This window comes from Bos indicus, chromosome 15 (assembly GCF_029378745.1).
Source record: "Bos indicus isolate NIAB-ARS_2022 breed Sahiwal x Tharparkar chromosome 15, NIAB-ARS_B.indTharparkar_mat_pri_1.0, whole genome shotgun sequence".
Taxonomy (NCBI): Eukaryota; Metazoa; Chordata; class Mammalia; order Artiodactyla; family Bovidae; genus Bos; species Bos indicus.
In genome coordinates, this window is record NC_091774.1 from 48,933,760 (window position 1) to 48,949,368 (window position 15,609).

General features: G+C 40.8%; 1 protein-coding gene across 1 annotated transcript; it reads right to left on the reverse strand.

The window, feature by feature from the left end:
* Window positions 1-1,090: 1,090 nt before the first annotated feature.
* Window positions 1,091-2,077, reverse strand: LOC109569446 (olfactory receptor 51M1-like). The gene has a single exon (XM_019974800.2). It carries the CDS (start codon window positions 2,075-2,077, stop codon window positions 1,091-1,093), a length of 987 nt encoding a protein of 328 aa, XP_019830359.2.
* Between the last annotated feature and the right edge of the window lie 13,532 nt (window positions 2,078-15,609).

Here is a 15,609-nt window from a genome sequence, read left to right on the forward strand (position 1 = left end):
AGTACTGGAGTGGGTTGCCATTGCCTTCTCCCATAATCCTTCTAAAGAGCTTAATTTAGGAATCTAGTGTGAAGGACCTAGAAAGAAACTAAACTAAGACACAGAAGAGTCCATTACTATGAAACAAATGTTACAACTGGAAACGCAGGGTTCTGAAGGAAAAGATAGATGGAGAATCTGCTCTAGCTTTGGAGAGAGAACCTGCCATGAAAATATCCATGAGAAAGCACCCTTTGCGCTGAGACTCCAACATGAATTTTGTTTAGTCACAGTAGGGACAATCTTCTCTGCCAATTTTAGCTTCACAACCTCTTGAGCAGTGGAATTATGACTTAGACTTGTCTGTGATAATTTCTTTCATTGGAGCTTTATTGCATTTCAGGTCATTAAACAAGATCTCACAACTAGAAGGCCCAGAAGCAAACATAGTCAGCAAATCCATAGGAAAGATAAAATCAGAGATGAGAAGAGACATGGGTGGGGTCCAGGGTGTCTATTAGATGAACAAAGCCAGAGGGAGCACATCATGAGAAACATTTAGAGGGGTTCAACCTGAATGAGCCATTAGGAAAGGGTGCAGGAGTTCTGATTCTTCCACTGTTATTCCAGAATGCGAAGGATATGCTTATTCAGAATAGGAACTGAAGGGTAATATGTTGCCCAGGTAGAGAAGAAGGAAACAGTCCCAAGGAACCATGAAAGGAGGTATGTTACTCAAGTGAATTCAAACAACTGACATGTGTCTGTGCTTTGCTAGTTTCTGTTCTGGTTGCTTTTTAGTTTATTGCTCCTTTTAAGTTTTTATTCAGTTTTCTTTAGTTTTAGTTTTTGCACAAGGCTCAAGAGGGTCTTCCTTGGGGCAATTTTTGATGTTGCCAAAACATCTAGGTCTTATATATACATAGAAGACCATTATAATTTAAGCAAGAGAAAAGTCGGCATTGCTAACTCATAATTCAAGAGAGAAATTAATCCATACTTAATTTAGGGAAGTGAGTAAAAATCTTGGGAAACATAATTGGTACTAAATGCTGTAAATCTTTGGTCTGATTTGAGACCTTCTTCAGGGCACCCAGTGGAATTTTTAGGCTCATGACTCAACATTGGCCTTTCTAAGACCCAGGAACTTGCTGATGGCATGGCGGATCTCCTTGGTTTTAATACTGTATATGATTGGATTAAGCATGGGAGGCACAAAGAGGTAGACATTAGCCATAAAAAGGTGGACAGCAAGTGGGGCATGTTTCCCAAAGCGATGTATCAGGGACAGTCCCACCATGGGCACAAAGAATACCAGCACAGCACAGAGGTGTGAGGTGCATGTTTGGAAGGCTCGGAGCCGCTCCTCTTTGGAGGCCAGTCTTGCCACTGTGTGCAGGATGACCCCGTAGGACAGTGCAATGAGCACCAGGTCCAGCATCACAGTTGACATCACCAGTATCAGCCCGTACAGGTTGTTGAAGGTGGTGTCTGTGCAGGCCAAGTGTATCACCTCCTGGTGCAGGCAGAAAGAGTGGGAGAGGACTCTAGACCCACAGTAAGGAAAAGTCTTCAGGAGAAAAACAATGGGTACAGTGGCTATAGGGCCCCGCAGGATGACAACCAGGCCTGCCCTGACCACTCGCTGGCCAGTGATAATGACTGAGTACCTCAGGGGATAACAGATGGCCACAAACCGATCAAAGGACATAACAAGGAGCACTGAGGACTCCATGAAGGAAAACGAGTGGATACAGAACATCTGGATTTGGCAGGCTCCAAAGTAGATGCCATGGGATTTGAACCAAAAGATTCCCACAGTAGTGGGCAAGGTGGATACCGACAGGCCCAGGTCAGTGAAGGCCAGAAAGGAGAGTAGATAGTACATGGCTGTGTGCAAGCGAGGGCTGGTCTTAATAATGATCAGAATGAAGCAGTTGCCTGAGATGGCCACGAGGTACATAAGGAAAAAGAAGATGAAGATCCAGTGCTCGATGGTTTCCAATCCGGGAAAGCCAGTGAGGTAGAGCATGGGGCTGAACTGCGTGAGGTTGGACAGGAGCACCATGTGAGGATGGAGGGGATACTGGGCTGGCATTCTTCAGGGGCTGAGCTGAGAATAAATGGAAGTTCTGGTTATTAATTCTTCAGTTTCATAAACATGCACACCATTATAAGCAGAATCATGACCATCATCAGCTTTAGTATCTTCTACTTCAGTATTCTTTCCACCATCCAACTACCTGATTGAAACTTCCTTTGAAAGTACCACACCTTCATCAGTTTTTCTCTGTATTTTTATTTCTTCTCAATCTTCTTGGCTGGCCTCTTTTAATTGATGAGCCCTTAAATATGATCATCCTCAATCTCAACAATTTTGTGTCCATGCTGTATCTTTTCTTCCTCAAACAACATCATCCTCAGGACTTTACTTAAGATCTTTATGTTGACAAATATCAAATATTTATAATTCTCTTCTTTTAGTTTGCAGACTCATATATCTTACAGTAGGCTAAGATTCTGCATCTAGGAACTTCATAGTTATTTTAAAAACATGTCAAAATTTAACTTATAGTCAATTCCACCAACAAGCTTTTCATGTATTCATTTTCACTAACTCAGTAGTAGAACTAAGTTGAAAAAGAGATATATATTTAGGAGTTATTAGTATACAGAGGAGGAAACCAAAGAAGTGAGGATAGAGAGAAGTTTCTAGTTTTGAGTCCTAGGCAAAACTGAAATTTAGAGTTGGAGAAGAAAAGGCTCCACTAAAAGTGAAGGAGGAACATAAAAGCCAGCTAGAAAGCAAATGAACAGGAGACTGTGGTCTTGTATGAAGTTTCAAGAGGTATTAATCATTCATACATGATGTTACCAAGGGGTCATGTTCACAAGGACTGGGACATTACTAAAGGACTGAGCAATGTGGAGGTTACAGCTGACCTTGAGAAGAGAAGTTTCAGAGGAGGGGTTGGTAATAAAATCACCCTCACCTACTCCATAAAGACTATGACCTTGTTGATATTCCTACTTCCTTCTGCTGTAGTTGAAGCTGATTCTGGGCTTGAATGATCACAGTTCCCAGGTATTTTCCACAGGGTGACTTGAAGTGGACAGCCATGTAGTATCAATAAAACAGTTCTTAGGGGAAAAGTGTGTCTAGGTGTTTCTGAGCTCAAGGGGAAGAGACAGAGAACAGGAAGATGAGAGCAGTGTAGTAGGAAGCAGGCAGTGATGAAGGCACATTTGAGCTTCATGAGTCCAGAGTGGAACCAGCCAGTGCTTCGGTGTGTTTTTCGTCACTGCACCACCTAGATCCAAAGGGGGGCGTCCTAGTACGGTGCACTACTCTGTCTCTACCCAGCCATTTTCTGCTTTGATGTCCTTCTAAATTCATCTTCTTTCTGCTATAGTCAACAAGCCCATATTGGTTTTTTCCTACAGTTCCCCATATGTGCATTTCTTGCTTCTATTCTTTATATTGCTTTATAGCTTGCTTTTCTAACAGAAACCACTCTTGCTTTTTCCACCAGTGAACATTTGCTGATCCTTTATGATAGCACAAATATTTCCTCTAACAAACCTCTCTTGAATTCTCTGTGTAGAGCTAGGCAAATTCTTTTCTGTACTCCCTTAATACCTTTGCTGCAGTACTACTGGAGTGTAAAAGCACACACATATATCTTATATATGTATATATAATATATATATATAAAATGTGTAATATACATACACATACATATATACTTACATATAGTAAGTACTAATATTAAGTATATATAAATAGAAATATGTATAAATATAAATAACATATATAATGTATTTACCTATATACACTATTTCTATAATGTAATATGATATATAATATAATATTTGTTCTCTGTATACATATATGTTCTTTATATAGTATACAGTTGTTCTTTTATATAAGAATCTATAAAAGTATAAGTCAACATAAATGTATGCTTAAACATATATTCTTACATATGTTTATCTTATATACAATGTATATATTACTTGTACATTATATATAGTTTTTTTATATGTGTTTATAACTTATGATTTTAACCCATTTTTTTGCACCAACTAGACCCTTGGAGCCCAATGCATTGTATAATGCATAGTGGGCACCTCTCTGTTTTTGCATGAAAAAATTAAGTAAATGAGTGACCAAGAGCTTATCTCTTCTCCTGATTAGTTGTGCCTGAAGTTTAGAATTAAATCTTGTTTTCACTTCATAATAGGCAAGACAAGGAATGTGATCTGAGGGAATGAAAATTTTATAGAGAAATCATGATGGGGCTAAGATTATTTTCCCTGGAAAGGAAGTTCTAGTGAGTTTCTCCAGGAAATCAAAGATTATTCTCTATGCTAAGGGACCAAGAGATGTATTTCCACTTCTACTAGGAAAACAGAAGTCTACTTGACAGCACATAGTCATGGCTAGTGGCAATCCTTTTACAGTATTCATAGCACAAGAGATACAGGTGAGCCTAAAGAGGAAATTCCTGAAAAGAGAGATTTTCACTATGCAGTGTGTGGCTAGACATCTATCTCTTCTATATGTTCTAAATATTCTTCTGTTTCAATTTGATATACTCTATTTTAAAAAATGAGCTTGTGCTGGAGACTGCTGTTTCTTATGCATAGGAGAAGATGCAGATGGAACCAACCCTGAGCACAAGGATATGGATCAAACACCTTGCCCTTGAACCAAGGAGAACCTTCCCACAGTGGTCAAATTTCCTGTCAGCACACCTCTTGTGGCTGGAGTGGCAGAGGGCTGTGAAGGAGAGAGAGTGTATCCTGGGTGCTGGGGAAGTCACAGGGATGCCTGTATTATTAGTACAGGGCAGGAGCTTCAATGCTTAACTGGTCTGGCACAAGAAATGCACTTAATATGTGTGCTGTTAAGTGAATAGCTGTTTGATGGATAAGAGGAAAAGGGAAGGCTATATGTAACAGACAGCTTTATCAGAGAAGAGTCTATGGAGACCTGAGGGCTTGTGACATCTTGATGGCATTTGGAGGCTGATTCCAGATAGGAGCCAGGAAGGAATTGGCCTGGCCATGGAGACCATGGTCAGGAGAAGAGAAGCAGCTCTCTCTCTGACGCAAGAAACATGATAGTGCAGATGGTCATCCCCACTTCTCCAGAGTGAGCAAGCCTTGACACCTTCTCTGACTCTGGTTCTACACAAACACACTGAATATCAGAAGTGAAAGAGCTTCTGTTACAGCCTGGATCCCCAAATTTCATTTTGCAAATGAAAAAACTAAGCAAGGTCCAACATAGGGAATAAACCTGTCTAAAGTCATTTAAGTGTTAGGAGAGGAGTGAGGATGAGAACTCAGACCACATCCTTCCAGGGTCATTGCTTTCTTGGAAATCTCTACATTCCCTTCTCCCTGTATTTTCTCCCTTTCTTCTCCTATGACCCCCTAATACCCACCCATGAGACCCTGGCACAGGACAGCAGTGGAGACTCACCAGCAGCTGCTAACTTTTAAAAAGAGAAGCCAGGTCATTTGTACTGAAAAAGGATGAGGGTAGGCAGGATGGCATCAGTGTCACTGAGGGGCATCAGGCTGGGTCTGTCATGGAAGAATTTATCCTGCTCCTTCCTCTGTGTGTGTGAAACACCAAGGCTCCACCTGGGAGAAGCTGAGGAGAAACAAACAGTCCCCAGGGCTGGGGGCCCATGGGCAGGAGTCGTCACGACTCTCCTCTCCTTCGCCTTTATTCCTCACTCCTTCCATGGACTCACCTGAGGGTGGAGTCAGTCTTTATAGGAGTCAGTCTCCAGGCTTCGGTTGCTGACAGGTATTGCTGCAGGAAACCTGGTGCTGTTTTACTTTACCCACTGATTCTGCTTTATGAGGAAACCAATCCCAGTCACCTGCCACCTCATTTATTCCGTTCCTTTGTTCATTAGAATAAACCCACATTTTGCTGGAGTGGTTGTATATGATATATGAAGATTACCCATGCAGCTTCCACATCAGTTATAAATTGCTCATCTTTCTTGCAGGGCCACCCCTACCCCTGCCTCAAAGTTCTTGTACTCTTACGCTTATTTTTCTACCAATCTCTGTGTTTCCTTTTACATGATCATTAACTTGCCCTTTACTCTACCATGGACAGTGTCTCTGAGTATAGTAGCCAGTCAGAAAACCTTTTACATTTATTCCTACCCAAATACCTGTCCAGGCCAGTGTCTCAGGCTTTTCCAAGGCTCTCTATTCAGGAATAAAATATATGATAAAATCTTTATGACTCTTTTCAAGACAGAATTTCAAAAGGTGCCATGAAAAAATATTAAATAAACTCAACTTCATCAATATTAATATCTGCTCTGCTCTTCAAAAAACTATTGAAATAAAAAGTCAATTCAGAGATTGGGCAGATATTCTTTACAATATACACACTTGAAAAAGAACTTGCCTCCAGATTATGTAAATGACTCTTACAACTCAAAAAAAAAAGTTTAAAAATCCAATAAAGCAGACAAATCTTTAATTTTCACAAAAGAAGATAGTTTACTGGCTGAGAGGCTTATGAAAACATAATCGAATTATTCATCATTCAGTTCAGTTCAGTCGCTTAGTTGTGTCTGACCCTTTGCAATCCCATGAATTGCAGCATGCCAGGCCTCACTGTCTACCACCAACTCCAGGAGTTCACTCAAACTCACGTCCATCGAGTCAGTGATGCCATCCAGCCATCTCATCCTCTATTGCCCCTTTCTCCTCCTGCCCCCAATCCCTCCCAGCATCAGAGTCTTTTCCAATGAGTCATCTCTTCGCATGAGGTGGCCAAAGTACTGGAGTTTCAGCTTTAGCATCAGTCCTTCCAAAGAACACCCAGATCTGATCTCCTTTAGAATGGACTGGTTGGATCTCCTTGCAGTCCAGGGGACTCTCAAGAGTCTTCTCCAACACCAGAGCTCAAAAGCATCAATTCTTTGGCGCTCAGCCTTCTTCACAGTCCAACTCTCACATCCATACATGACTACTGGAAAAACCATAGCCTTATTCATCATTAAGGAACTACAAATTAAAACCACCATAAAATGCTACTCTTTTCACACCAGAGCACTACAATTGAAACAACAGAAAATGACTCAGTGTGTTGTTATAGACATGGAGCACCTGGAATTCTCATGTGTTGATTGCAGGAGAGTGGAATTCTTTCATAACTGGAGAAATACTCAAGAGTTGAGATATCGAAGCATGGCATATTTGTATAAATCTCTCAAGGTCTCATAGAAAGGCTCAGAATCTGAATAAGAACTCAACTCTTTACAAAAATGCAAGTCAGTGATGTATTAGACAAAGTCTTAATTTTTCAGTCCTTCATAGTATCTATTGGAAATGACTTTTCAGACTACTTTATTATTTTGTGCTTTTCTATACTGCACTTCAAAGGTCATGTTTATTTGCAAATTGAAAGTGCATAGCAACCCTGCATGAAGCAAATCTATCAATACCATTTTTTCCCCACAGCATTTGTTCGTGTCTATGTCACATTTTGGTAATTCTCTCTATTTCACACTTTTATATTATTACTATATTTTCTATGGGGATCTGTGATCAATGATCATTGATGTTACTATTATAATTATTTTGGGCTGCTGCCAACCACTCTGATACAAGATGACAAGCTTTATCAGTAAATGTTCTGATAACAGCATTCTGACTGCTCCACCTACGGGCTGATTCTCCATCTCTCCCCCTCTCATTGAGCCTCCCTATTCTCTAAGTTTCAACAATATTGAAGTTAGATCTCAAATAATAAGCCTACAGTCATCACTAATTGTCTAAGCAAAAAGAAGAGTCACACATCTCTCACTTTAAATAAAAATCTAGAAAAGATTAACCTTCAACAATATTGAAGTTAGATCTCAAATAATAAGCCTACAGTCATCACTAATTGTCTAAGCAAAAAGAAGAGTCACACATCTCTCACTTTAAATAAAAATCTAGAAAAGATTAACCTTAGTGAGAGAGGTGTGTAAAAGCCAAGATAGGCTGAAGACAATCCTTTTGTGCCAAAAATAAAAGAAAAGTTCTAGAAGGAAAGTAAAAGTGCTACTCCAGTGAACACATGAATGATGAGAAAGCAAAACAGCCTTATTGCTGATATGGAAAAAGTTTCCATGGACTAGATAGAAGATCAAATCAACTTTGACATTCCTTTAAGCTAAAACCAAATCCAGAGCAAGGCCTTAATTCACTTCAATTTCATCAAGGCTGAGAGAGGTGCTGCTACTGCTAGCTAAGTCACTTCAATTGTGTCCAACTCTGTGCGACCCCATAGATAGCAGCCCACTAGGCTCCCCCATCCCTGGGATTCTCCAGGCAAGAACACTGGAGTGGGTTGCCATTTCCTTCTCCAATGCATGAAAGTGAGAAGTGAAAGTGAAGTCGCTCAGTCGTGTCCGACTCTTACCGACCCCATGGACTGCAGCCTACCAGGCTCCTCCGTCCATGGGAGTTTCCAGGCAAGAGTACTGGAATGGGGTGCCAGGAGGAAGCTACAAAAGAAAAGCTTGAAGCAAGTGGTGATTGGTTAATGAGGTTTAAATAAAGAAACCATTTCTATAACGTGAAAGTGCAAGATGAAGCAGCAAGTGCTGATGTAGAAGCTGCAGCAAGTTATTCAGAAGGTCTAGCTAAGACAATAAATGAAGGTGGCTAGATAAAGCAACAGAGTTTCAGTGTAGATGAAACGGTCTTATTTTCAGTTCAGTTCAGTTCAGTCACTCAGTTGTGTCCGACTCTTTGTGACCCCATGAATCACAGCATGCCAGGCCTCCCTGTCCATCACCAACTCCTGGAGTTTATTCAGACTCATGTCCATTGAGTTGGTGATGTCATCCAGCCATCTTATCCTCTGTCATCCCCTTCTCCTCCTGCCCCAATCTCTCCCAGCATCAGGGTCTTTTCCAATGAGTCAACTGTTCACATGTGGTGGTCAAAGTATTTGAGTTTCAGCTTCAGCATCAGTCCTTCCAATGAACACCCAGGACTGATCTCCTTTAGGATGGACTGGTTGAATCTCCTTGCAGTCCAATGGACCCTCAAGAGTCTTCTTCAACACCACAGTTTAAAAGCATCAATTCTTTGGTGCTCAGCTTTCTTCACAGTCCAATTCTCACATTCATACATGACCAGTGGAAAAACCATAGCCTTGACTAGACAGACCTTTGTTGGCAAAGTAATGTCTCTCTCTGCTTTTTAATATGCTATCTAGGTTGCTCATAACTATCCTTCCAAGGAGTAAATGAGCATCTTTAATTTCATGGCTGCAATCACCATCTGCAGTGATTTTGGAGCCCAAAAAAATAAAGTCTGTGTTGCAAGAGGGTATCAGAGGGCAAACACACTGAAACCATAATCACAGAAAACTAGCCAATCTGATCAAATAGACCACAGCCTTGTCTAACTCAGTGAAACTAAGCCATGCCATGTGGGGCCACCCAAGGCGGACAGGTCATGGTGGAGAGGTCTGACAGAATGTGGTCCACTGGAGAAGGGAATGGCAAACCACTTCAGAATTCTTGCCTGGAGAACCCCATGAACAGTATGAAAAGGCAAAATGATAGAATACTGAAAGGGGAACTCCCCAGGTCGGTAGGTGCCCAATATGCTACTGGAGATCAGTGGAGAAATAACTCCAGACAGAATGATGGGATGGAGCCAAAGCAAAAACAATACCCAGCTGTGGATGTGACTGGTGATAGAAGCAAGGTCCGATGCTGTAAAGAGCAATATTGCATAGGAACCTGGAATGTTCGGTCCAGGAATCAAGGCAAATTGGAAGTGGTCAAACAGGAGATGTCAAGAGTGAATGTTGACATTCTAGGAATCAGGGAACTAAAATGGACTGGAATGGGTGAATTTAACTCAGATAACCATTATATCTACTACTGTGGGCAAGAATCCCTCAGAAGAAATGGAGTAGCCATCATGGTCAACAAAAGAGTCCTAAATGCAGTACTTGGATGCAATCTCAAAAACGACAGAATGATCTCGGTTCATTTCCAAGGCCTTATTTTGGAATATGCTATTTAAGACATTAAAAATTTTTTTTTAAATTTTTTGTTCTTTTATTACTATTGTTTGAAAGAAAACAAAAGTGATTTATTTAAAACATGACTGTTGATAGAAGAAGAGTTTAGATAAATTACTGTAGTATATTTATTAGAGTTTCAGACTGATTGTTTAAATTCTTTCCTTGTACCACACCATTGTTCCATTGTATAGGTTTTTTTGGTTTTGTTTTGTTTTGTTTTAGTTATTTAGGACTTTTATAGTTAGAGAGGAGAACTCAATGCCTGGCTTCAAAGCTTCAAAGGACAGACAGGCTGCCCCTCTTGTTAGGGGCTAATGCAGCTGGTGACTTAAGAGCTGAAGTCAGTGATTATTTCCTATCCCCAAACCCTAGGGACCTTAAGAATCATGATAAATATAATCCATCCCAACTTTCAGCAACCACTACCCTCATCAGTCATCAACATCAGTTCAAGACCCAACACCAACAAAAAGATTAGGACAAGCAAATAAAATCAAAACCAAAATATGTAATAAAGAAGATTGTTGGAAGTTCCTGGCTCAGTGTTTCATATGATGAATACTTTGAAAGAGAATTTACTCCCAATAATTTTTCTCTTTAGAAAGAATTCCAAAAATCCTGTTGAAAACATCTCTAGAGAAGCCATCTGTACAAAATGTTTTATTTGTTTATTTGGTTGGTTGTTTTCTGATTTTGATTTGATGTTGCTCAGGTTTTCCCTGAAAATCAGCTTGGAATCTCTGTGCATTTTTTTTGTCCCTTGTCCAGATGTGATCCAGAGCGGTCCAAGTCACACAAATCTTCCTTGCTTCTGTTCCATGGGATCCTGTAAACAAAGATGCTATCTCCTTCCTTGAGAACTTGAAGGAACATCTACAAATCCTTCTATTCTGCAGAGTGAGAAGTTCTACAGAAAGCTGAAGGCACTGGCAAGCTGAGACAGGTGAGGTACATGGTCATAGAATACTGGAAAGATGTGATAGGAAGTGAGGCTGAACAAGAACTGAATTGTTCTGTGAACTGAAGAGAGAAATGTGTGCCACTAAAGAGCTGTAGAAAGGAAGCGTGGGGCTGGGGGAGCTTGAAAAAAACATTATCTAAAGCTCTAGATCATGTTATGATAATTCACTGGAATTGCACCGAGACACAAATTACTGAAGGAAATTTTCTATGGGTAACTTTTCTGGGGTAGAGAGGGTACCAAGGAGAAGGTTTCTGAATGATGGGAAAGGTGCTGGGACTCTGAGGCTATCAGTATGGGGGCAGGATAGTGATGGATCAGCAGAAACAGATTGTGTTTTCCATAGTCTTGGATTTCATCCTTTCCTGCTTTCTTCTCCTCCTTTACTGTACCAGTCTTCACAATGATTTAGATAACACCTATGATGACTCTCATTTGCTGAGGGATTCCTGAGTACCAGTTTTTATTTTCTGATGGAGGGCAGAAATACCAAGACATTTTGAGTTCTTCAAATGTAAGTTTGGGGAAAATAACATGGATGTTTTGCCAGATAGCAACATTAAAAACAAACTGATGAAATAGTTTACCCAAACAACTGTACAGAAGGAAAACAAAATTTCCCTTTACCCTCTTCTATATTTCTGGCTGAATTCCCCTGTAATAAAAGACAGATAAAGAGGAGGAAGGGCTTCCCTGGTAGCTCAGCTTGTAAAAAAATCCACCTGTAATGCTGGAGACCCCAGTTTGATTTCTGGGTCAAGAAGATCCCCTGGAGAAGGGATAGACTACCCACTCCAGTATTTTTGGACTTAATTGGTGGCTCAGATGGTACAGAATTCACCTGAAATGAGGGAAACATGGGTTTGATCCCTGGGTTGGAAAGGTCCCCTGGAGGAAGGCATGGCAATATACTCCAGTATTCTAGCCTGAAGAATTCCCATGGACAGAGAAGCATAAGGGGCTACAGTCCATGGGGTCGCAGAGTCAGGCAGGACTGAGCGCCTAAGCATAGCGCAGTACAAAGAAGAGGAAAATAAAAGTTTAATAATATGTATGCCTCCTGTATATGAGGGAAATACTCAAGCAAACTGAGTAACTACTTGAAACAACACAAGACATAACTTTAAATGCCATTTGAAGCTAAATAAAAAGAAAGATGTTGGCTGGTGGGGCTGCTAATGAGAGATTATCAGGAAAAGTACAGTGAACAAGGGTAAAGTTATACAGAGTTAGGGCCTAGTCTTCTCCATTGGTAAACCCTCCATTGCAGGGGTTTACTCATCCTTCTCTTCCTGGTAAGGGGAGCAAGACACATTTACAAATAAATTTCTTCTTTATACATGTAAATATCTCTTTCAGATAATTAACTTCTATTCAGTTATCAGAGATTTTCCTGTCTGCTGTTTCTTAAAATGAAGCAGTTGTTCTTCTGCCTAAGAGGCATATTTGGGGGTGGCAGATTCTTTCCTCCTTCACATCAGTCAGTATGAACTTAAAAACCTTACAGGAAACTGCTGGCTTGTCAAAAAGAAAAACACTCTTTTATGCACCAAAAGGATCTTTCAACTTAATCCAGCCCTGAGACTGTTCCTACAGAGATTCTCCAAGCTGTGACAGTCTTTTTCAGAAAGTGCTTCCTGGGCTAGTTTTTTTTTTTTTTTTTTTAAATATAGGATCTTCTGACAGAATCTGGCATCCAAGATATACCCACCTGATCTAGGTCCTTTTCTAGTCCGTCTACCAACAGAGTCCCTATACCATGTAGCATCTAAAGGTTCTTCTTTCTCAAGATCCCTAGGCTCTAAAGACAGGCATTATCTTTCCCCATTCCTCACCTCAGTTCTTTTCTCTCTTTGTGACTTTGTTGGCTCAAAAAGTTAACCAGTTCAGTTCAGTTCAGTTCAGTCGCTCAGTCGTGTCCGACTCTTTGCGACCCCATGAATTGCAGCACGCCAGGCCTCCCTGTCTATCACCAACTCCAGGAGTTCACCCAAACTCATGTCCATCGAGTCAGTGATGCCATCCAGCCATCTCATCCTCTATCACCCCTTTCTCCTCCTGCCCCCAATCCCTCCCAGCATCAGGGTCTTTTCCAATGAGTCAACTCTTTGCATGAGGTGGCCAAAGTATTGGAGTTTCAGCTTTAGCATCAGTCCTTCCAGTGAACACCCAGGACTGATCTCCTTTAGGATGGACTGGTTGGATCTCCTTGCAGTCCAAAGGACTCTCAAGAGTCTTCTTCAACACCACAGTTCAAAAGCATCAATTCTTTGGCACTCAGCTTTCTCGACAGTCCAATTCTCACATCCATACATGACCACTGGAAAAACCATAGCCTTGACTAGATGGACCTTTGTTGGCAAAGTATGTCTCTCTCTGCTTTTTAATGTGCTATCTAGGGTGGTCATAACTTTCCTTCCAAAGAGTAAGTGTCTTTTAATTTCATGGCTGCGATCACCACCTGCAGTGATTTTGGAGTCCCCCAAAATAAAGTCTGACACTGTTTCCCCATTTACTTCCCATGAAGTGATATGACCAGATGCCATGATCTTCATTTTATGAATGTTAAGCTTTAAGCCAACTTTTTCACTCTCCATTTTCACTTTCATCAAGAGGCTTTTTAGTTCTTCTTCACTTTGTGCCATAAGGGTGGTGTCATCTGCATATCTGAGGTTATTGATATTTCTCCTGGCAATCTTGATTACAGCTGGTGCTTCTTCCAGCCCAGCGTTTCTCATGATGTACTCTGCATAGAAGTTAACTAAGCAGGGTGACAATATACAGCCTTGATGTACCCCTTTTCCTATTTGGAACCAGTCCATTGTTCCATGTCCAGTTCTAACTGTTGCTTCCTGACCTCTACACAGGTTTCTGAAGAGGCAGGTCAGGTGGTCTGGTATTCCCATCTCTTTCAGAATTTTCCACAGTTTATTGTGATCACCACAGTCAAAGGTTTTGGCATAGTCAATAAAGGAGAAGTAGGTGTTTTTCTGGAACTCTCCTCTTTTTTTCCATGATCCAGCAGATGTTGACAATTTGATCTCTGGTTCCTCTGCCTTTTCGAACACCAGCTTGAACATCTGGAAGTCCATGGTTCACATATTGCTGAAGCCTGGCTTGGAGAATTTTGAGCATTACTTTACTAGCGTGTGAGATGAGTGCAATTGTGTGGTAGTTTGAGCATTCTTTAGCATTGCCTTTCTTTGGGATTGGAATGAAAACTGACCTTTTCCAGTCCTGTGGCCACTGCTGAGTTTTCCAAATTTGCTGGCATATTGAGTGCAGCACTTTCAAGCATCATCTTCCAGGATTTGAAATAGTGAAACTGGAATTCTATCACTTCCACTAGCTTTGTTCGTAGTGCTTCTTTCTAAGGCCCATTGACTTCACATTCCAGGATGTCTGGCTCTAGGTGAGTGATCACACCATCGTGATTATCTGGGTTGTGAAGCTTTTTTTGTACAGTTCTTCTGTGTATTCTTGCCACCTCTTCTTAATATCTTCTGCTTCTGTTAGGTCCATACCATTTCTGTCCTTTATTGAGCCCATCTTTGCATGAAATTTTCCCTTGGTATCTCTAATTTTCTTGAAGAGATCTCTAGTCTTTCCCATTCTGTTGTTTTCTTCTATTTCTTTGCATTGATCACTGAGGAGGGCTTTCTTATCTCTCCTTGCTATTCTTTGGAACTCTGCATTCAGATGCTTAATTCTTTCATTTTCTCCTTTGCTTTTCACTTCTCTTCTTTTCACAGCTATTTGTAAAGCCTCCCCAAATAGCCATTTTGGTTTTTTGCATTTATTTTCCTTGGGGATGGTCTTGATCCCTGCCTCCTGTACGATGCCACAAACCTCCATCCATAGTTCATCAAGCACTCTATCAGATCTAGTCCCTTAAATCTATTTCTCACTTCCACTGTAGAATCATAAGGATTTTGATTTAGGTCATACCCAAATGGTCTAGTGGTTTTCCCTACTTTCTTCAGTTTAAGTCTGAGTTTGGCAATAAGGAGTTCATGATCTGAGCCACAGTCAGCTCCTGGTCTTGTTTGTGCTGACTGTATAGAGCTTCTCCATCTTTGGCTGCAAAGAATATAATCAATCTGATTTTGGTGTTGACCATCTGGTGATGTCCATGTGTAGATTCTTCTCTTGTGTTGTTGGAAAAGGGTGTTTGCTATGACCAGTGCATTCTGTTGGTAAAACTGTTAGCCTGTGCCCTGCTTCATTCCATATTCCAAGGCCACATTTGCCTGTTACTCTGGTGTTTCTTGACTTCCTACTTTTGCATTCCAGTCGCCTATAATGAAAAGGACATCTTTTTTGGATGTTAGTTCTAAAAGGTCTTGTAGGTCTTCATAGAACCATTCAACTTCAGCTTCTTCAGGGTTACTGGTTGGGGCATAGACTTGGATTACTGTGATATTGAATGGTTTGCCTTGGAAATGAACAGAGATCATTCTGTCATTTTTGAGATTGCATCCAAGTACAGCATTTAGGACTCTTTTGTTGACCATGATGGCTACTCCATTTCTTCTAAGGGATTCCTGCCCACAGCAGTAGATATAATGGTCATCTGAATTAAATTCACCCA

What these genes read in the sequence shown, in the direction of transcription:
- LOC109569446 (XM_019974800.2), bottom strand. Translation starts at nt 2,077, where the DNA reads ATGCCAGCCCAGTATCCCCTCCATCCTCACATGGTGCTCCTGTCCAAC.